This window comes from Lipophrys pholis, assembly GCF_963383615.2.
Source record: "Lipophrys pholis genome assembly, chromosome: 9".
NCBI classification, from domain to species: domain Eukaryota; kingdom Metazoa; phylum Chordata; class Actinopteri; order Blenniiformes; family Blenniidae; genus Lipophrys; species Lipophrys pholis.
In genome coordinates, this window is record NC_137639.1 from 10,824,067 (window position 1) to 10,846,005 (window position 21,939).

At 41.5% G+C, this 21,939-nt stretch overlaps 2 protein-coding genes across 5 annotated transcripts in view; both read left to right on the forward strand.

Annotated features, from left to right (window-relative positions):
* Positions 1-11,514, forward strand: part of rims2a (regulating synaptic membrane exocytosis 2a) — a 153,849-nt gene extending 142,335 nt beyond the window's left edge. For all 4 annotated transcript variants that reach the window (XM_080471055.1, XM_080471052.1, XM_080471053.1 and 1 more), the window contains 5 exons: positions 8,950-9,091; positions 9,421-9,533; positions 9,636-9,737; positions 9,982-10,121; positions 10,242-11,514. In XM_080471055.1, the coding sequence (XP_080327181.1) occupies positions 8,950-9,091; positions 9,421-9,533; positions 9,636-9,737; positions 9,982-10,121; positions 10,242-10,445 (701 nt within the window). In that variant the 3' untranslated portion in view covers positions 10,446-11,514. The remainder of the gene's footprint in view (positions 1-8,949; positions 9,092-9,420; positions 9,534-9,635; positions 9,738-9,981; positions 10,122-10,241) is intronic.
* A 2,573-nt stretch (positions 11,515-14,087) lies between these two features.
* On the forward strand, positions 14,088-15,768 carry dcstamp (dendrocyte expressed seven transmembrane protein; the record flags this gene model as incomplete). The annotated part of the gene is made up of 3 exons (XM_080472189.1): positions 14,088-15,134; positions 15,212-15,544; positions 15,630-15,768. 3 exons carry the CDS (start codon positions 14,088-14,090, stop codon positions 15,687-15,689), a joined length of 1,440 nt encoding a protein of 479 aa, XP_080328315.1. The 3' UTR covers positions 15,690-15,768.
* Between the last annotated feature and the right edge of the window lie 6,171 nt (positions 15,769-21,939).

Below are 21,939 nucleotides of genomic sequence, written 5' to 3' on the forward strand. Positions count from 1 at the left end.
TGTGGAAAGTTTGAAGACAAGCTGAACTTTTGACAAATACAAGAGTAAGATGTTTTCACATTATTAATAGTGTGCAGCTATTTGCGAAATATGTTTTAATGGACTTTTATTTACTTTTTACTGTGGGGTAGTGGTTGGTATTCTCTCCTCACAGTGAGAACGTCCCCAGACTGAGTCTGGGTTCGACTTGAGGCTATTTCCATTCCATTCCATTCTCCCAGTGCATGTAAGGATTTGCTCCAGACAGACGAGCTTCCTCCCAGTCCCCAAAGACACACAGTTTAAATAGTGAGTCTAAATTGTTTGTAGGTGTGAAAGAGTGTGTGACATTGTTTGTCTCTCTGTGTTTGCCCTGCGATGGATTGTTGACCGGGTGTACTAATGCACGCCCATACCATCAGAGCTGCTGGCACAATTAACACGCTCTTTAGTCCAAGAAAAGTTTCAAAATTCATTGTACGTATTTTTACTTTGCTCAAAGAATTATATTTATACCTAATTCCATTACATCTGACTCATTCATTAGATGCTGATGGCTGCCAGGTTCTCCCTGTGTGTAGGTGTGTTTTTTCAGGGTGCTACAGTTTCCCCCAATGGTCCAAAACATGTGGAACACTAAATAAAGTTATATGGTGACTCCAAATAAATGAATGTGAGTGTTCGTATGCTTTTTCTGTCTCTCGGTTTCTCTTTGATAGACTGACAGCCTCCACCCATAGTTCATTGGGATTGCCTCTCAAATCTCATCACCATGAATTGGATTAATCACTGATGGCCTGTGTTTATTCAGAACCTGTGATGTGAATTTCAGACTTCACTGACTATAAATAAGTTGTTTTTAAACGAGGGCAGCACCTGGTGTTTTTCCGGGTAGAGAGTGTACTTTGTGTTTTCCTGCTGATTAATCAACATTCTTGTTTTGAAGGTGTGCTGTCAATTATGCATGTGCATGATTTAGCTGTGATGGCTGAGAAGTAGTTCCCTTCTCATCTAGAGTTAAACTTAAGTAAATTGTTGACATAGCGCGGGCACGTTATGATTCTTTTGCTTTTGTTGGTGTTGCTGCAATTGAATTCAAGGCCAATTTTACTGCGACCCATTTTCTCGCCCACTTTAATTTGTCTTCAAAAATGCTCAACTGTTGTGGCGCGACACAAAGAATAAAATGGAAACTCTCTTTAATATCCACAGTCCCACTTTGTTCATTGAAAAAGATACAAATCAGAGTCAGGTTTGTGCATCAGTCACTGACTGAGCTTAGCTCTGAAGCTGTTTATTCACCTTCTAGCCCCGCCGCGTTCCACCAGCTGCTCGCTGCCGTTTGCCTGTAGTGTGGCTCGTGCCTCTCAGCCATATGGCTCCTTTGCTTGAATCTGAGCCTTGGACTCTTTCCTGTAGTCACGTCCCACATGCCAGTACAATACATTCTCTCCTCCATTTTGAATGAAGCCTAAATCTGAACTTCCACACTGCATTTTTAGATTTTTAAACACTGCTAAATATACCCAGTGGACTTCCTCCTCCAGTTGTTTTGTCTTCCAAGACTGACAGCGCCATTCTGTAGCTGTCAGTGAAGGAGGAAGTCTGATGAGACATGCACCAGAAAAATACTGTGGCGAGGCTGTTTCAAGCGTGAGGCTTCTGCTTCATGAAGGCGGTTAAATCACACTGTTTTTTTCCTCTTTCATTATGAGAAGTAATCATCCTACATTGAAATGTCTGCTGTGGTTTTGACACACAGGATAACGTCTGCGTGTGACACTAGTTAGGAGAAAAATCTACTTTATGGAGGTCAGTAGTTTCACTCCTTCTTCTCCGTGCGTATATAATGCCTGGCACTATTTAGATCATCCTTCAGTCGCTCATGAGCTTTCCATCTGTTGTAATTTCAGTGTTTGCACCACTGAGTAGAGGAAGGCAGCCAGGGGACACACTGTTCCAGTATCTCCTGCAGTTCACTTTGTAAATATGTCTCTTTCACTTAAAAAAGAAAAAAAAACCTCCACCGAAGGCGTCGGGGTTTTAAGCAAAAGTGTGAAGTGACTGTTGAGAAACCACGAGTGCATGTTTAGATGCATGTTTTTCTACATGCGGTCAAACATACGTAATTCTACATTTTGTGCTTTTAATTGATTCGAAATGTCCTAAAAAATGGTCTTTGCTTTCTTTCACGCCATGTGTTTCTACAGACTACGTCTACCTACTTCTTCCAGCTGCTTGAACTTACCTGAGGGTCACGGGTTGGTGTTTCATATCGACCATGATTTGCTTCATATGACACATCGTCAGCAAGGACTCTCCACAGCCCATTCTGTAATAGCTCAGATTCAACCTTTTTATCTATGAATTTCCTATCAATTTAATAGTATCTATCATACCTACAACATAATTCTATTATTAAGAAGCGGCAATTAATGTAATCTGATTACATGTTTTTGAGACCATTCAGCTCCAAAGTAAAAGTACACAGGAAATTGAATGACAGCTTACTTTATTAGATGTCTTCTATCTCAAAAAACACAACATAAACATGTTACCAAGGTAAAAATCTGAATACAAGTACCAGCTTTTCTTGACTGCGTTACGGGTTATGAAAAAAAGTAAGAGAACTTTTGTGTTCAACATTGAGTCTCGTCTTTAAAAAATCACTCACAACCCATTTGTTCTTTACTGACATGTTGGCCTGGTCAGTAGATAACGGTTGTCACTCCACAAGATGTTTCGATGTCCAATCTTTGTCTCTCACATTCAGCAGGTAACATTGTGAAGTGAGATTACAATAGGGCAGTACATGGCAATCTGGTATTTTTTCTTCTTTCATCATAAGCTGGTTGCCCACACTTTTTTTTTTTCAACATTTCGGAGAACAGGACAAGTGGGGAAACTGCACTTCCAGACAGCAGGACTGGACAGCATCATGTAAGCAGACGGGGATGTAAACTCGCAGAACAGAGAGTGTATTTGTCCACCGCTGCGCGTGTACTCATGTGTTTCCCGGTGTGTGTGCATTTAAGCACTCGTATGTGTCTGTTTGCTTACATCTGTGCATGTGAGTGTCGGGGTTAGAGCCCTCCATTAGGACGTGTTTACAGGGTGTAGGGCCCGAGTCGCAGTGTGACGCTCGGCCTGGCCCGGGCTCATCAATCAGAACGACTTCCGAAGGCTTCTGTGTGTGTTTCCTGCCGCCTGCCAGGCACAGTTCTTCATCTGACTTCTGGGATATTACGATAGCTTGTCGTAGCATCTGTGAGATTCCTCACATTCCTGACAGTAATTGTACGGTCGAAGTCATAAAGATTTGTCATAGTTTGGAGCGAGAACAGACTGTGTCGTCATGAAATGAAAGAATGTCCCAAGTATGGTTCTTCAAGGAAAGGACGAGACCCGAACAAGTTACATTTTCAGGAAACTATGAACTCCTCACATGCAATCATGTCATGCAATCTTCCCGACTTATCATTTGTTTGAACCACTCTAAATTGTTATTGATCTGTTTATCACATTGGTGATGTTCCTTCATTTCTTGGTAATTAGTTTTTACGTTAAATAATCATAACTCATGCCTACTCGTTTTCCGCGGTGCTCAAACAACAGATCTTTACGCTGCTTTGAACAAAACTACAGCAGCACTAATTAAGCTTGTTTTTTTCTCTCAGGTGTCATATGTCAGGTGAAGCGAGTACAGAAAAGCGAAAAAGTGTTGAGATGCGTCGTCTTTCCTGTGCTGTGGGTGGTTGGGTAAGAATAAAGTATATTACAGGTGTGAATGCTCAGAAAGGTAACACGTGCCAACCGTGTAGGCAAAGCAAATATACACGTGCCGTGAAGCACGAGCCATGACTTAGACATGCCTGAGTTTCATTTTAAGATACTTTAACTTTTCCTTCGCCTAAGCAGTCATGATATCAAGCATATTTTCTAACTGACGCTTTTGTCACAAGAAAACACAGCATCAGTCATAAGCAAATTCACTCTAATGTGCTATTTGCTAAAAGTTAGTATGCTATAGCATGATGGACTTCTGTGACATATGTCAGCATCAAACATCAAGTTTGTGGAAGTGCTTTGGAATGTGCTTTGTGGGAAAACTTGTGAATATTACAAACAAGCGCCAATTTGTCCAAGACTGAGCAACCAAAGAAAAATTCTATCCAAAAATGAGGGTGTTGGATGAAAGAGAAAGCCACACCATCTGCAAGTTGCTCTTATAACTGTGCCAACCATCAGAGGCTGCAGAGGTTTGGCAGCCAAGAAAAATGGCACTGCAGTTTTCCAATGAAGCCATATTGCTCGACATGTGCTTTTTATTATAAAACATTATGGAATAAAATAGGAAAAAAATGCAACTGTACTGTGCATTTGGACAAAAAAAAGCATTTTTGTTTTAGTTACAATCAAATATGTCCAGACATGTTTGCATCAGGCATCCTGCTAAGATTTATGTGTAATTGTGACACCATAGTGCAAAAGACTATTATTACTTGGAAGCAGATGTTTTTAGTCTGAGTTACAGTTTCCTTCATCATTTAAGGTGAATTCAGGCAAGTAAGCTGTGTATTTCACGAGCTGTGCAATTTACTTTTTTCTATTACAGACTGTGTATTAGTCCATCAGAAACAAGTAAGGATTACTTTAAATATTTGGAATAAAATTTTGAAGCTTCCCTTCCTTTGAAGTCATGATGCTTGTAAAGTCAGATGAAATTCCCTCAGAAATCCCTCAGTAACCAGCTCCACATCCAGCAGCTGTGTAATTATTTGAGTTTGAATAATAAATCGATTATCAGACACACTGGGTCACATTGGACTCTCTAGAGCGACTTCAAAATCTTCCAAATACTCAATTGTCTCTGTTCTTGGAGACACTTTCCTCTGATTTAATAAAATGTACACACTCTCTAGATCAGTGTCGCTCTTTGAGAAGCTCATCACTCCACTGAGAAATGACCCGGACACCTGAAGGAAGACTTTTAAATGAGCTTCTACTTACAAGTGTCCCAGCTGTTTGTATTGCAGCCGTCTGTGTTTGTCCCGGTCCCCCTCCAGCAGTTAAACGTGAAGCGTTGTTTTTGGCTGCACTGACCTAGATGAAATCTGCAAATGGACGCGGTGCATTAGGCGGCTCCTCGATGGAAGTAGGTTGCAGTGTCTCACGAAAGAGAACTTTTTGCCTCAGCAGTGAGACTACAGGGAGTTTGCTAAATTTTAGTTAGTGCGAAGAAGCGCCGTGATTGTCTCGTCCTGTTCCTATTCTTCCAGGCACATATTCAGAACAAAATCTTAAACATCAGCTCTTTGTGTCACAGCAGGGCGGCTCGACTGGATTTATTTTTACCAGGCAGCGTGCAGTGACAGTGAGCAGAGGAGCTAAAGTTTCATTCAGAGCCTCAAACGTTATGCCTGTGGTTGACTTATGAGACCACCTGTGAGTGGCCGTTTTAATTTTTCCTTCCAGCTCTGTCTGTTTAATGACACCTGACCCCAGGTTTGCAGACACTGTGGAGAGAGAGTGAAGAGAAGTTCATATTTAGGTGCGTGTCAGGCAAACTCAAACAAAGAGCCTTTCAGATGGCATGAAAGAACTGGTAGTGAATAATTCAGAGAAAGTGATTCGGGATGAAGTTTCAAGATGAGCATGTGAACTTAATCATCCACTTGAATGCTGCTTTTCCCCTCTTCCTCAACCATGATCACAGCCAGCGAAAGCAGAGTAAGTTCGTCCCAGTGCACTACAGCTGCGAGGTCGTACTTATGGGGGGGGGGGGTAAAAAAGCAGACTTTGGCACGTGAAGGTTGAGTGGCCGCCATGCGGCTAAAGGAGCGGGACTGTTGGCAGACCCAATGACGGCTTGTTTTCTCTGGCTCCTGTGGATGAGAGGGGGAGAGGGAGGGAGGGAAGGAGGAGTAATGGGATGGAGGATGGGGAGAGAAGGAAAATAACTGCAATGAACAAGACAAAAGAAACAGAAGAGCAGAGAGAGAAGAGAGAGGGCGAATTATAAAAGACGAGGTTAAAAAACGGTGAGCGAAGGAGTGGGGAGGAGGAGGAGGAGGAGGAGGAGGTGGAGGAGGGGGGGCTCAGTATCTCTGGGTAAAGCTTGTTCACCCGCAGAGCCAGCCGAGGTGCGCCTGAGCAGCCCGGCCTTGTGATTGGTGGAGCGCGATGCAGCTCTCTCCCCTCCCCCCGTGAAGAAAGAGGTGCAGCAGGAACGTCAGACCCAGACAGCACAAGACTCGACTGCTGAGGCAAAGCCGTACCTACGATGCAGTCCTCACAGCATCCGAGGACTGAATGAATGACATCCCTTCCGCTGTGTCGCAGCAACTTTTACCGGCAGGAATACGACTCTACTCGTTTCATTAGATCTTAGTATCATTTTTAAAGCCTTTGGCGGTGAGGAAGGGAAGAGCTTCATCACACTGAGGTGGACAGCCGCTGGTCACCATGGGCAGGCAGGGGAACGACACCTCTGCCCCAGTTCCGGGGATGCGGATCCAGTGCTCGCAGAGCAAGATGAGCCTGTCGGCATCGTTTGAAGCGCTGGCCGTTTATTTCCCCTGCATGAACTCCTTCGATGAGGAGGATGGAGGTAAGATGACAGAGCAGCAGCAGACGCTGGCTGGGGGTTAGATTTTGGTGGCGGTAACACTGCCACTCACCGGGGAATAGATGAGACTTACAGGAAAGACACAGGTTAAGAAATGTATTTCTATGAATGGCCTGATTCTGATCTTCATCTTGCACATTGTTTAATTCTGTACGATGAACCTGCTGTTGCCGCTGTCACCACTGGAGATGTTGTCAAAATGGTTGGTGGTAGGAACGCGTGGCTTTTCTGTGGCGTTGCTCTTATGCTGACCAATATCTCAGTTCTCTATAATGATTTGATTTGTGTCTCCGTGGAAGGAAAACAACGATTTACAAACTGGAATGAATCCTATTTTAGTATCTTGTGATGGTGCTTATTTAGCTTGTTCAATAGCTGTCATTTCAAAGTTGTTGAACACCTGCTTATATATTTATATGTATTCCTCCCCAGGATGCATTACTTATTTAGTCACAAGGAAAAACACCATGATGGGGTGCCGAGACGCTCCTCTGGATTACCGTTAGCCATTTCCTGTCCGACGATGCTGACATTTGAGGGTGCTGAGCCCCTGGAGAGTTTGTCTAACTTTTAGCTGTCAATGCTTCGGCCTTCATGATGTTCACCTGTGAGGGACAACCAAACATTTTTCTTCAACATGTTAAAACCATCATACATGAGTTGAAAAATAGATCCTATCTGGCAGGTCTAAATGTTTCTGTTGTTAACAGTTGTTTCTGACACTTCACTTATTGTTTACTTTGGAGAATCGCATGTTTTTACTTTCCAGAATGACTAACAGTAAGTCTGTGAACATGCTGACACTTTAAAATGCAACAATAGTTTGAATTTCATCACAATAATTAGGGAAAGCAATAAAATGATCAGTCATTATTCTCATTGTGGCCTGAGAGGAGCTGTATGCACCTGCGCACATTTTTGTGTCAATGCTACTGCATTGTTGGGGGTTTGTTTGAATAAAAGTAAAGCCGGTTGTGTTTGTATTGTTTTTCCTTGTGGAGTGTTTGGCTGTCAGCTTGTTTATTTGATCATCTTCACTTCTGTGTCGCAGTAACAGAAAACGTGTGATTTCACGCAGCAGCATCAATGGTTTCTTGTAGCGCTCAGGGGTTGTTTTTTTTTTCATAAAGCAAAGCAAACTCATTCATTCGGCTTCAAATGGCATGTTTCCAGCTCATTGACAACATCTGCCCAGCCGCAGATTGGTAGACGAGGTCTTGTGCAGACGTCAGAGACGACCTCTGTGGCTGCGTCCCTCATTGTGTTGTGTGAAGAGCAGGAAGAGGAGGCGGAGGCCAGCTGAATAACTAAGATTTCAAGGCTGAAAGGCTTCACGCCTGTTTACGCCAGAGTGAGATAGGACTCGTCGCTCCCGTCCTCGGCGGAGCAGACGGAAGGAAGGAGCGGGGAAGACAGGAGTGTCGCTCATAGTGACTGGATTAGAAAAAACTCTAGTCTGAATGTGAGTCATCTGTAGAAACTGGCATATATTCAGAAGGAAATTACATAAGGTCTATGGATATCCGACTGCTTGTCAACACTGCGCACCCTGCGGTGCACAGCAGTGAACTGATGGTAACTCTGTTATTGCTTTGGTCGGCCTTCGGTGTGATTTTTCTCACCGGTGGAAACAACATGAAATCCTGAGTTTGCAGTTATTTGACTACAGACGCGATGAACGGAAATCTGAAAGCTCCAAAGAGCAACATTCAGGAACGCTGGCCTAATTTCAATGCAACGCAGCCATTTATAGTGACAGGTTTACACATAAGGCACATTTTCACTGCAAACATAGCGGGCCTGTATGGATACCGTGAATCAGACCCAATATTTTATTCACCTTTTTCTCAGCGGGCTACAAGAGGAAGCATTGTTGTGATTGCATGTGTGTGTGTGTGGGCTGACTGGCAGTGGAGCGTTTACTACCGTACTTGTCAGCAGGTACGTGTCCCTCTGCTGCAGGCGTGACCACGTGGTCCCTGGTGCACGCCGTCAGCAGGGGCTGGGTGGAGATGAGCAGCAGCGTGTCTAATGGGGGGAGTCAGCTGTCTTCTCCGATCACTTAGGATGTTGATGGGGGTAGGGGGGGTGCGGTGGGTGCTGAGTGTTTGTGGACCCCCATAGGCCGTCAGTGGTACATGGCGATCTGTTGAGTTTGCAGTCACAGTAAAACAGATGAAACAGTTTTCCAATGAGCCAAAGAAATCACGGGCGCGTCGGGGACGATCCATGTGAATGCAGCTCGCCGCGAGTCGCGATACGATTCAGTGCCGTGGAATTGACGGACCCTCTCCCTTTCTCTCCCTCTCCTTTGTTTGTTGTATGTGTTACTCTTTGAGCAGAAGCGGGAGGCAAGAAGTTGCGTAGCACTATCCAGAGGAGTACAGAGACGGGCCTGGCGGTGGAGATGAGGAGCAGGATGACTCGGCAGGCCAGCCGGGAGTCCACGGACGGCAGCATGAACAGCTACAGCTCCGAGGGAAAGTAAGTGGACAGTCATTAAGGTGACTCATGTATTCACTAGGAGCTGTAGGTACACAATGCAAAGCATTCAAACATAGTAGCCGTATGGAAAATTTCCTGTTTGAAGCAATAAAAATAAAAAAAACTCTGAAGTTATTAAATCTTACTAGATCAGTCAGTCTAGTGTATCGGCGGTTATATCTACCGAGAGACGAAAGCAGCCGATGCCTACACACACGAATCAACGACAACCAACCAAAGCACAGACTTGCCATGACTTATATTTCCCACGCCGGATTATGGATCAGAGTGATCACATCCTAATGTCTTCATCTTCTTTCCCGTCTCAGTCTCATCTTCCCTGGAGTGAGGCTCTCCTCAGACGCCCAGTTCAGCGACTTCCTCGACGGCCTCGGCCCGGCTCAGCTGGTCGGGCGACAGACGTTAGCGACTCCACCGATGGGTGAGAGCATAATAACTTCCAGAGAATTACTTGAAAGCTTCTTTCTTTTTTTCGATTGTGTCGTCAAACATTTTCTAACTTGTTGTTGTCTTGGTTTTCTAGGCGACATTCAAATTGGCATGGTGGACAAGAAAGGAGCACTGGAGGTGGAGGTCATCCGAGCCCGTGGCCTTGTGGGAAAACCAGGTTCCAAGGCACTGCCAGGTAATTTCAGCTCTCACACTTTCATTGTTGGACGAAGTTTACACGCGATTGTGCAGTATATGCGAATATTTTTCCTCCGTAATCTCAAGATTTTCAAGCCTCAGCTGCACAAATGAAATAACAGAGAATGTCTGTCTGATTCTAGTTGCCACAGATATAAGAACGAGCCAGCATTTGGTTTTTTTATGACTTTATACAGCAGTACAAAGTGTAATGATTCCTTTCTGCTTCTTCTTGTCTGTAGCACCATATGTTAAGGTCTACCTTTTGGAAAACGGAGTCTGCATAGCCAAAAAGAAAACTAAAGTAGCAAGAAAAACTTTGGATCCTCTATACCAGCAGCAACTGCCGTTTGAGGAGAGTCCAGGAGGGAAGGTTTTGCAGGTAAGAAGATGATTTATTTACAGTTTGTCACAGTAATTAAAGTTGTTTTTTTTTGTTTATTATTATTAAACTTGTCATATCATTCGGATTAATGTATCCGTCCTCTGGCCTTCTCTGCAGGTCATCGTTTGGGGCGACTATGGACGTATGGACCATAAATCATTCATGGGAGCAGTTCAGATACTGTTAGACGAGCTGGACCTGTCCAACATGGTGATTGGCTGGTTCAAGCTCTTTCCTCCTTCCTCACTGGTGGACCCTACTCTGGCCCCACTGACTAGAAGAGCTTCCCAATCCTCACTGGACAGTTTCTCTCGATCATAGCAGCGTGTGGACTGATAGCGTTGTTGTAGCAGCCAGTGTTGCGAATACAGGTCACGCCCCCCGGTTACACTGCATGCTTGATGTTGTGTCTTCTGAGCCTGTTTCTAGGGGTGCAAAAACGTGATCCTGTTGTTTTGAGCAAAAACGTTGCGCACATTGTGCACACGGCGGAGCGCCTGGCAGCAGGGATTGCCGGGCGTTGTTGTTGCTTGGAGGAAACTGGAATGAACTCCTTAGCACGAGGACTCCGTCAGTTCCAGGTTTTCATCCAATTCGAAGCCATGGGGGTCAACACTGGGAACCGCTAAACGAGTTCTACAGAAGCCCTTTTCGAATGAAAAAAAAAAAGAAAAAAAATCAATGTGTTGCTTTTTTTTTTTTTTTTTTTTTTTTTTTTTTTTCATTTGTTTAGTTTTTTTTGTTGTTTTTTTTTTTTAGTTTTTTTCTTTCTATGTCAATGTACTTGTATCTGAAAGGGGGTGACAGTGTTTCTATCCAGATGCTTGGTCACGCCACGCCAACAGACCTCGCGGTGTAGATGGAGTTTTGGAGACCCATCACTCTGTGTGAGGTGTGTCCCAGCTTGTGTCCACACTCCCCCAGAACCCCCCCAAAAGAAATGCCCTGCATACTCCAGGTTTCTGTACTGACCAACCCGTACTGGTAAATCACCACTGAGAAGATGTAATCAGAGGCAATATCCAAGTGGCTACCATCGACGCTCCAAAAACACGCAGCAACAATTCCAACGCGATGAAAAGATGTGCAATCTTACCATCATTCTTTCTCTGTTGATATATTGTATGAAAAATTAAATGAGAAAAAATATCTACTTTTTTTTTCCTTTTTAGTTCATTTGCATGGACACAAATTTAGCTGAATTTAAAAAAAAAAGAAAAAAAGAAAAGAAATAAGAAAATTATTTTCTTGAGGCTGCAACTTGCAAAAAAAGAAAAAAGATGAAAGAAAAAGAAATAAAACAGATCAGCCATTTTCAACAATTTCTATTATTTTTAAAGATAAATTTCACTAGTGCATGGTTTTCAAGGGGAGTGAATGCAACATCGTGGAAAAAAAAAAGAAAAGAAAAAAGACATTGTTTATCATTCTTTAGACCATCCATGAGTCTGTCTTTTGCAGACCTGCAGATAAGGGAAACTTAAAGGAAACTTTTGGAGATATTTAACAGAAAATGTTTATGTGACAAAAAGTGATAATGAAAATAAATGTAAATTATTTATTTCATTGTAAAAGGCTCACGCCTTATAAAGATAAACATTATGTGCAAATTGTACATGTTTCTCTTTTTCTTCCTTGTCCCAGGGTACTTCTCATTGTACTAATCATTACTACCATTGTTCAGTCCCCTGATAACGTCCGGATTTTAGGACCGTTGGTTCTTTTACAGTTCTGTATTGTTTCAAGTCTGTATTTTCATTTGGATTTGATTTGTTTAACAAGCATGTTGAAACGGATTTTCTGCAACATGGCTTGGGCACACCTTACAGTAACTCAGCATGTTTTGATAAAGATGATATTTGGAATTTTTGCAGTTTCTTGTACAGTGCATGTCAACTTCATTACTTTTCTCCCTCACCTTAAATTGAGATCTACAGCAAATTAGTTCTTGGCCTTCCGTGGCCATTTATTGAAGTTTTAACTAAACATTCCACCCCCCCCCCCCACCCCCACCCCCCCCCGAAAAAGTCATATTTTCTTTCAGGTTTTTGAGGAAATTCAAAAAAAAAAAAAAGACAACGAAAATATTTTATATTTATCGGAGGCTGGCGAAAACGTTGTGATCGCAAGTGTATTTTATTTCAGTATTGTTGACGAACATGCAAAAATAATCTGTACTGGTACAGTAAGGGGTCTATACCTAATCAAGAGGCAGCAACCGTACAAGAGATGTGTGTTGCTGTGGTTCAATTCTACAGGCACTGTATGTGAAGATGAGCTAATCACAAGTTCAAATAATAAGGGATATTGCCACAGAAAATGTTTTTTTTTGTTCTTGTTTTAATGAAAATGAAATTAATTTACTATATTTTTGTTAGTTTTATTTAAAAGCCAAGACCAGTTTATTTTTTATTTTCTATTTTTACTAATTATTAATACTTCTCATGTCTGGGAGGTATATGAATCTTATAGTTGCAGTATGTCTGAATGAAACTGAACTGAGGCATTGTTCCTTTTCCACATGAAGATGATGCATTTTAATGTCCAAGAAAAACCTTGTTGCTGTAGCAAACTACAGTATATATATATATATATATATATACATATACATATATATATATATTTTCATTTTGATTTCCATTGTACATACCTTTAGATGTCAGAATTTGAATAAATGAGCTATCACGAATCGGTTGATCATTGAACAGGAAAAATGCCTCATGATGACAAAGACATATGTTATTTATCCTTTTGAATGCCTTTTAATTTTCTCTTTTTGGTGCAATGTGTTAATGCCAAGGCTATGTCTTGGTTAAGTATGGTTGAGTACAGAGATTTATGTAAGTTATTTTTCAAATTAAAAATAAAAAAATTGTTATTACACTGATGCCAAGAGTGGAGTGATGGTGAAGTCAAAACACACGCACACGCACACACACACATTTTCAGTGACATTGTTTTGACTCAAATTCATTTCCTGCAGCACGTCTCTAAAGACACTACTTCTCTAATCTTTGAACTAGATCCAACCTTAAGATATCTTCATCGAAGCAAAAGAAGAAACTTCCCACACAAGGGTGACATCTCCAAATACTGTGAGGGATTGAGCTGATTTGGATTACAACAAAAGAATTATGTACACTGCAGACGCCCACATTGAACAACAATAGATGATCTATTTATAATCCAGATCACTGCCCCTTATGTAAAATACTTTGAATGTATAGAATCCCCCACGCTGCTGAGGAGTGCACGTTTCTTTTTAATACACTTCGGGTTTGGTTGGTCCATTAATCTTTCCCGTTCTGACTTTAAAGAAGGTAAATGGGGAAATTACAAGTATTAATTAAATTTCAGGGTATAACATGAACATGAGAGGTTCACACTCTCCTCATCTGTTAAGTAAATTGATCTTCCTCTCACTGTGACTGAAGTTACTTCACCAGCAGCCCAAAAACATCCCACGGCAAATAGTTGTATCTTTAAGTAAAAGTCTCATAGTGAGTCACAGTCAATCTCACACCAAGTAGACAATCGGTTTGTCTGTAAGCAATAGGATGCATTATGAGAAGGACGTTCGAGGAGGTTCGGTCCTCATGTACAGGCACATAGCTTTAGAGTCCTGGGAACCAAGAGTATGACTTATTCTAAAAGCACATTTGTTGTTTCACGTGTTCAGATTCAGCCTCATATTCGTCTCGGTTTGCTTCTGCTTTTGGTTAAAAGAAGGGATGACGGGGGAATGACACATGGCTGAGGTTTGAGGAGATGGAGGAGTTCCTCTTTAGGCCATATTTAAGGAGACTGAACACGAGAATACAGAAATCTACAGCTGCAGCTCAGGCTTGGATCTTTCACATTGTTTTTACATCCAAAACATAGTTAAACTTATAGTTAAACTTATAGATAAACTTATAGTTAAAGAGGGTTTTTTTTGCTCTACCTTCTGATTTGATGTTGAAAATGCGTCTCTCATGGATGGATACAAAACACAGCCTCAAGGACTTTGGTTCATTGGCTTTGGACGTCTTCACCACTGGTAAAAGGGAGGGTTTGAAACGAAGCGTCATCCTCTTCTTCGCCTGCAGCTTGTGGAGTCTCCTGCTCAGCTTCCTGCTCCTCCTCTACCTCCTCTTCGTCCTGGACTACGAGCTGGTTGTGGCAGGAGGGATCGCCGGCTGCTCCGGGACCGCACTGACTGTTGCCTTCTTCCTGTCAAAGAGAGTGAGGTGTCTGGGCACTCTATTCGTCATATCCATTTTTATGAAGAAGAGTCGTAACCTGCTTCTGACTGCTGGTACCAGTTTGGTGGTTTTGAAGAACATCCGCAACACGGTGGAGAACCTGACGCGCCTGGTCAGGAGTATGATCTGCAACCTGCAGGTGAAGAAGGCGTCCATCATCGCTCCTTTCAGTAACTATGTGAAGATGCTGAAGTGGATTGGAAACATGCTCAAAGGGGTGACGGACCTGGGACTGTTGAGGCTCGACTCCGAGCTCAAGGTTTCAGCCCGACTGGAGTCGGAGAACTTCAAGTGGAAACTGTCCGAAGCGGAGCAGAAGCTGAACGAGACCGTCAAATACGCCCACGCCCTCATGAGTACGATGTCCTCCGTGGCCGACCGGATGTTCCCCGCCGTCAGCTTCCTGGTGCTCACGATGTTCATGGCCCTGCACATAAGAAGGTACTGCAGGGACGTGAAGTACGAGAACCGCTTCATCAGCGGCAGGTTCGTTCAGTTCGACGAGAAGCAGAAGGCTGAGGGGAAGCCCCACGTCCTGCCCCTCACCCCGAAGGAGGAGAAGCTGTACACCTCCATCACCTCCGCCCGGCCCACCACCAGGGAGGGGAAAGCCATGCTCAAGTTTGGGATGCCGGTTCTCTCCCACTTTGCCACGTGGGTCATCTTTATAACTCTGGATGCATTACTGTACTGTTTTGTTGATATTGTGACGACAAGGTTATCAGAGCTGGAGCCTTTCCATGTCCCGCTGGTCATGAGCATCAAAGTAAGTACATCTGTCGCTTTCTCGCCGTTTGCTTCATCAATCCACTGCTGAAAAATCGGTTTTATATATCTTTTTAGGGGATTGCGACGTTGATCGGGATACCCTTTGTGGAGGAAGTTCATCAGGAAGATTTCTCCTACTCTGTGACTTTGTTTGAGAAGAAGTGTCTGCCCAAGCCCAAACTGATGCTCTCCGACTCCATATTCCCACTGGCAGCCATTCTCCTCATCCTGCTCGTCATGGTTTTGGTGGCTGCTAAAGTCTCCCAGCTCAGGCTGATAGTCTGCGAAGGATTCTTTACTTCAGCTGCTGAGGAGAGAGCACAGTACCTGCACCGCAAGATCCTGAGGGGGAGGTTTAAGATGAGGAGAGAGAAAAGCAATGGCAGCCTCGTGTCACTCATTTCTAAGGTTTGCATGGTAATCTATAACCAAATAGTTATGCTGGGTAATATCGTGAAGCCAGATGTGTAATGTTTTCTCTTTTCTCATTCAGCTGCATTTCTGGTTCCCACTGCTCTTCCGACACAAAGAGGATCGACAAAGTACGGCGTGAAAAAAAAGATAGTTTCTGCTACAATGACTGTTAGTGACACTAAAATCCAAACTGCTTGAACAGCAACGCAAGTCTGACGCACGTCCACTCGTCTGGTACGTCCACACTGACCAGCAACAACAGGATGAGGGATTATGTTTGACTTTTTCCCTTTGTGGCCGAGTGCAACCTCAACGACCTCGAACTGAACAGGAGGAAGAGCGCAGTCCGGCTCGGAGGTGGAGGTTATATTGAGCAGCAGACATGAGGGTGGAGCTGGGTGACAAGCTGGACTGCCTCTTCCTGAGGAGATTAAAACCCTCCAATGTCTGTCTTTAATGGCTCTACCATCAAGACTGAGCTGGTTTCAGCCCAGCAGGTGACCAGGGTGAGGGTGGTCAAGAAACTATACACTGAGCGATGATTCTCACCCACTGCACCACCTGGAGGCTTTCAGAGAAAACACCTTCAGCTGCACGCTGAGCCCGACAAAGGGCAAAACACAGCAGGGGGTCTTTCCTGTCTGCTGCAATGAGACTCTTTAATGAAAAGCTGCCTGCATATGATATTTAGCATATGTGTGTACATATATATAGATTTATATATATTATAGATTATAGATTATAATCCTTTTTTATTTATTATTGGTATTGATGAGCGTCGGTGTGTGCTATTCTATTCTATTCTATTCTATTTAAATGTCCACAGAAATAATGGAAGGACAGCCTTGGCATTTGGTCCCAGTAATATTCATGGTGCCAAGAGAAAGATTCATAGAGACTGTTTGTTGTTGTGTGACCCGTTTATTAAAGTTGACACTTTCATTGTTTACAGTTAACCAAGTTGGACTGAGTTGATATTGTCTGATACTGTGGCCATCAGTGGTGGGAGTACTCAAGTAAAAGTATTGTTACTTTAGATGTATATTAAACACCGTCTTAAAATATGTCTAGTTTTACATCACTTTAGTTTACTTGACCCCTGCGTTTACATTTTCTGAACCCTGTCGGTTGACCATACCGTTTCTTTTTTTTTTTGAAATAATGTTTATTGTGCGGAGGTGGCTCCTCATTCTGCTTTAAAATGGTTCACTTAAGATTAACTTGAATTCCTCGTGAGTCTAAATACACACTTGTAGGCAACGGGTGGAACTTGTGATCTGCTTCATCTCCTTGCTCCTAAATGCTTCTCAAGAGCAATTTATGATGATGATGATGATGATGATGATGATGATGATGATCATCATCATCATCATCATCACCATCAGTGACCTGGGATTTATTCCTTTGCTTGTGTTTTATTGACTGTCAGAAGCACATTGACGTCTTTGATTGTTATGTCAAAATGAAGTGTTTTTGAAAAACATCAACATTTTGCTGACATATTACCACAAGCTGAGACGCAGACATCCACCGTTGCTGCAACAGTCCATTTAAGAAATGTTTAGAAACGCATCTTTAGACTGCTTTTAGTTTGAAACAGGGGCTTTCACTTTGAAGAAACCTCTCCAGGTGGTGTCAGCCCGTTTAATTTCATCACGTTTGTCAAAGTGCTTCAACTCACGAGCCGTCACAGTGTTTTCATTTCGTGGCTTTGTCTGGATCTTTGGAGGTCGAAGAGTCAACATGCGAGAAGCGTTTGGATGAAGGTCTGACGTCATTAAAGGTGAGCGGCGCACGTGCAGTCTCTGCACGTGGTTTAAAGTGGTCGCATGCGTCAATGGATCAGATCCTTGTTTTGACTGTCTTTTTTTTTTTTTTGAACGCACTAACATGAGGCGTGTGTGTGATTAACTATGCAACCTGCTTTAGGGACTGCTCGAGCAGTGGAAATGTGCTATTTAAGTGAAATTCATTCATCCACCTGATCATATGTTTAATTATAGAATTAATTAAGTCAAAGTATTGAAGTAAGAGATGACTTTGACTAATTACTGATTTTATATGACTCCCAATAATTTAATTTCAACTCACGATTAGTGATGGAAGATAAATCTATGCATCTGTTGGAAGAGGAAAGACTAAAACAAAAATGAAGTCCACACACATTTGTTGGAGTGTCAAACATATGGCCAAAATGATAAAGGAAACAGTTTTTACACAGTGTGGCCTGTTGTTTCATTGAGAGGAGCAGACATAATGCAATGCAATTCTTCATAGTGTAGTATCTTTTAACAACCTGCTGAATGCTGCAGAAATCATGGCAACATTAACCTAAAAAGAAACACTGGCAGACAGGATTGCACGTGTGTCAGCAGTTTTGACAAGCAAAGCTCAAATTCAAGTCATGTGATGCAATTTTGGCCTTCAATGTTTAATAAGTAAATTGAAGACATTTCTAAACGGTACACATTATTTCCTGTGGGTATTGTAACAATTGTAACGAATGACTATTGAAATTGAATTTATATTTCTGTAAAGAATTTAATTTGTTTGGGTTTTGTTGAATGGTATTTCAATGTTTACTTCTTTACTTCTTATTGAATAAGATTTTGAAGCCAGATGGAGCCATTAATTGAATAAGAATACGAAATAGCATTTAATATTACAATACTGCATAAATAGGGCTGCATATAGTCAAAATAAAACCTTTTTTGCAGGTTGTGTGCAGCTCACTTATCAAAAATAAGCACAGCGGCTGTGATAGTTGTCATATTCATTAAGGATACAAATTCTGCAGCACTCTCAATTATGATTGATCAAAATATTTTACTTTTCATGAAATAATTGGTAAGTTGTTACATTTTTAGCTTCATTTCCTTGAAAATAGATATAATTTTCATATTACTGGCAGTTATTACATTACTGGTTGCTACAAATGATGGCCAATTTTATTTATTTAACCTGATGATGCAACTGTTCTTTAGTGATATAATATATTTGATTCATCTTTATTTTCATATAAATAGAGATGTCAGGAAAATATCAATACTGTACATCTAAATATTGGACGATACGATGTTGAGACAAATAATGTGTCTGTATTTTCAATTGAAGATTGAATAATTGCTCATTTTGGATGTTTGAGGGAGAGTGCAGTATAAAAATCATTGTAAATTATCATTGTTTGGGTACACAAATATATGTACATGTTGATAGTTTTATGAGTTCACTAGAAAATGCTAAAAAAAAAAAAAGAAGCAACATGTCTCCTTGCATATTGTGTCCATCATGATATATGAAATTATACTCTGTTAAGTGTATTATGCACATAAATGATCATATTTCGTTTTCGCTGTCACTCCTTATCTTTTTTTATTTTTCTTGAATTGAACAGAAATATTCCTTGTTTGAGGTTTTGTGATTATCTTGAGAATAATATTATCATCAATATTATCTCTGTTCATTGTTGATGACAAAATAATATGTCATGACATCAATTCCAGATTGTGTACAAACGTCACTCCTGCTAATATTCATCATGTTGTCATTGTGAGACTGTTTGCAGAAACCAGAGGTGAAACAGAAAACGTCTGTAGAGCTACTATATTTTTCTTCATTCTGCATCGTGACCTATGAGGCATTTTCAAAAAGTTAGATCTGTTCTTGTTATAAGTTTCTAATCGGAGAAACAAAAAGTTTTGCCTCATTGCATAACAGGTCGGTCCGCTAATTATCATCGCCATAGAAAAATCCTGTCAGAAGTTGACGGCTTTATGCGGATAATCGCCGAGTGATTACTGTCAATAAGTCATTATCATATTCAGTTTAGCTGCAGCGGCACTCTCCAAGTGAAAACATTGTTTTACATTCATGTTACATCACGATCATTATGTAACCCGGCAGATGACAGCATGAATACCGCGAGCACAGTCATGAGAGAACAATCACAGGTTCGTTTTGATCTTGGACAATTAATCTTATATTCAGTGATTGTCTCCTCCGGTTTGTATGCATTACGTAACATTCTCCCTATATGCTGAGGCAGGCTCCTGAATTGTACCTCCGGTTGTATGAAGCAGGGGGTAGGGGAGCTATATTTGCTTACATAATCTGAGACAGATGTCCCCTGCATGTGCAGTGAGCAGCACCGTTTCCACTTACACTCTGTCGCAGCTTATTAGCATCCGGCAGGTGAGACTCTCTTCACCGAGCACATGGACAGGGCAGCTGAAATGATCCCAATACAAACTCCCAACAAATATAGAGAGGAGGTTGCAGAGGAAAAAAGTAAGATCGATGACAAATGAGGTTCCGGGGGGAAAAAAAGACGACATTTTATGAACTTGTTTTGAATTCATGAGGTTTGTTGGTTTCATCTTATTTAGGGTTCTATGCATTTTATGTATCTACTTTATTTTATAAGACAGAGACAAAATAAACCAACTTGAGGGCAGGAGTATGTATGGAATGAATAAATAGTACTGCTCTTTCTCTTTGCAGTTCCCACCATCAGCATTTCAGGAATAGAGTAGTTTTTGTTTTTTTAGTTTTTTCTTTAGTCTATGTTTTTTATTTCATTTTTGGGCCTCTGACTTCTGCAATGTGGCCGGCAGTTCTTTGTGATTTACCACACTTTGGTTTCCATCATGAAAATTCTGCCATCTTGAATTTGCAGAGCATGAATTTACAGTGCTGCTCTTCACTTGTTCAGTTTACTGAAGATTTTCTAACAATAGAAAAAAAAACTGTCGAATCAAAAAACTCCAGTGGTGCAATGCTTCACTTCAGTAAAGGGCAATTAATAAGCTCTATTCTGCATAATAGTCATGTGTCCATGTATCCGTACATGGACATAGGCACGATAAGCGTAAGACAGGAGTCAAGACAAAATAACACTGATAAACAGTAATAGACAGACAAATGAAAATGAGGAAAAACCGCAAATATAAAGTAAAATTGAAGACATGCAGCCTGGCCAAATGACAAGTTAAATGGGAAACATTGATATTAGTTGGGACATATTCATGTATAAAGCAGACAAAAAAAAATAGAAACAATTGTGAGATATGTGTTTGGTTTTAGGTGAACAAGTTGTACAGGGGAAGTGCAAAGAATATACCAACCGTGTGCTTCATGGTTCAAGCTGCACATTTTCCCTAATGAAACTAAATAAGGGACCCCGGGTTAAATAGAATTTAGCGGTTCATCACGTACCTTATCTTTTCCAACCTTACAAGGTGCAGAATATCTTGGAGCCACTGAGAAGGAGTCGGGGGCGTTGAGGATTTCCACTGTAGTAAAATTAGGCCCCTGATATATCCACCTGGCACTGCGATAGTGGCAGCTCGGTAGTATGGATATTAAACCAAGCTCTTTGTGTGATACGTGTAATTGTGCACATATCACAATAATGAAGAATTGGCTATGTCATGCAGCCCGAGTTAAAGTTGCTTTAAAGTTTCTGTTACTTTTGTCCTGGCTTTGTGTTTGTTCTCCAGGATGAACTGATTGTGGCTCATTATGTTCTAATACGGAAATACACAAAACGTGTTTATCCAAAGTTTAGAACAAGTGGGTTAAAATTCAATATATTTCAATATTGTAACCAATATTTTTGTTTTCTCCAAAATGTATAAAACTAAAGAATGAATCTATTTAGCGCCGCCTTGTTTTCCCCTGTACGTTCTCAATGTTGTGGTCTCTAACGAAAAGGAGCCGCTGCCATTACAATACAGCGTTTGTATATAAATGCAGAATCTTGTAGAATTAGTGACGTTTGAGGAATGTGATTTTTTTTTTATTATTATTATTTAACAATAGTAGAGATTGTAAAATATCACCCAGAAATAGCCAGGGGCTGTTTGTCAGAAATGACTGATTGAACCAAATCCAGACAAAAGAGTGGAAAATGTCCTCTTGAATCTTTAGGTTCTCCTCGGAGATACAATGGGAAGAATCCTGTGAAAACAAATGCTGATCCAAATTGTAAAACCGGATTTATTCATGTAGCCATAATCACAACAATAACAAAGCCACTATAATCCCCCCCCATGAGCAGACATGTGAGATATGAGGAGAAAACAAACCTGTTTAAAGTTTTAACAGGAAGAAACTTTTGCAGGTCCAGAATCAGGTGGAGTTGCTTTCTGCTGTTCTTCTGTTTTCCTGTTGTGTCTCATAATATCCTCGCTGTTTGGCAAACAAACGTGTTGGGGTCATGACTGACGTGTGACTGACATACATTTGGCAAAGAGTTCCTGTGTGTTTCCTCCGTTTGTTTCAGTGAGAAACCTTTTGCTTTTTCCAGATTAGGTTTGACCTGAAAACATCTTTCCGGTTGATGAGTCATTTATGTAAAACCAGTCGCCGCCTCGGAAATGTAAGAACAT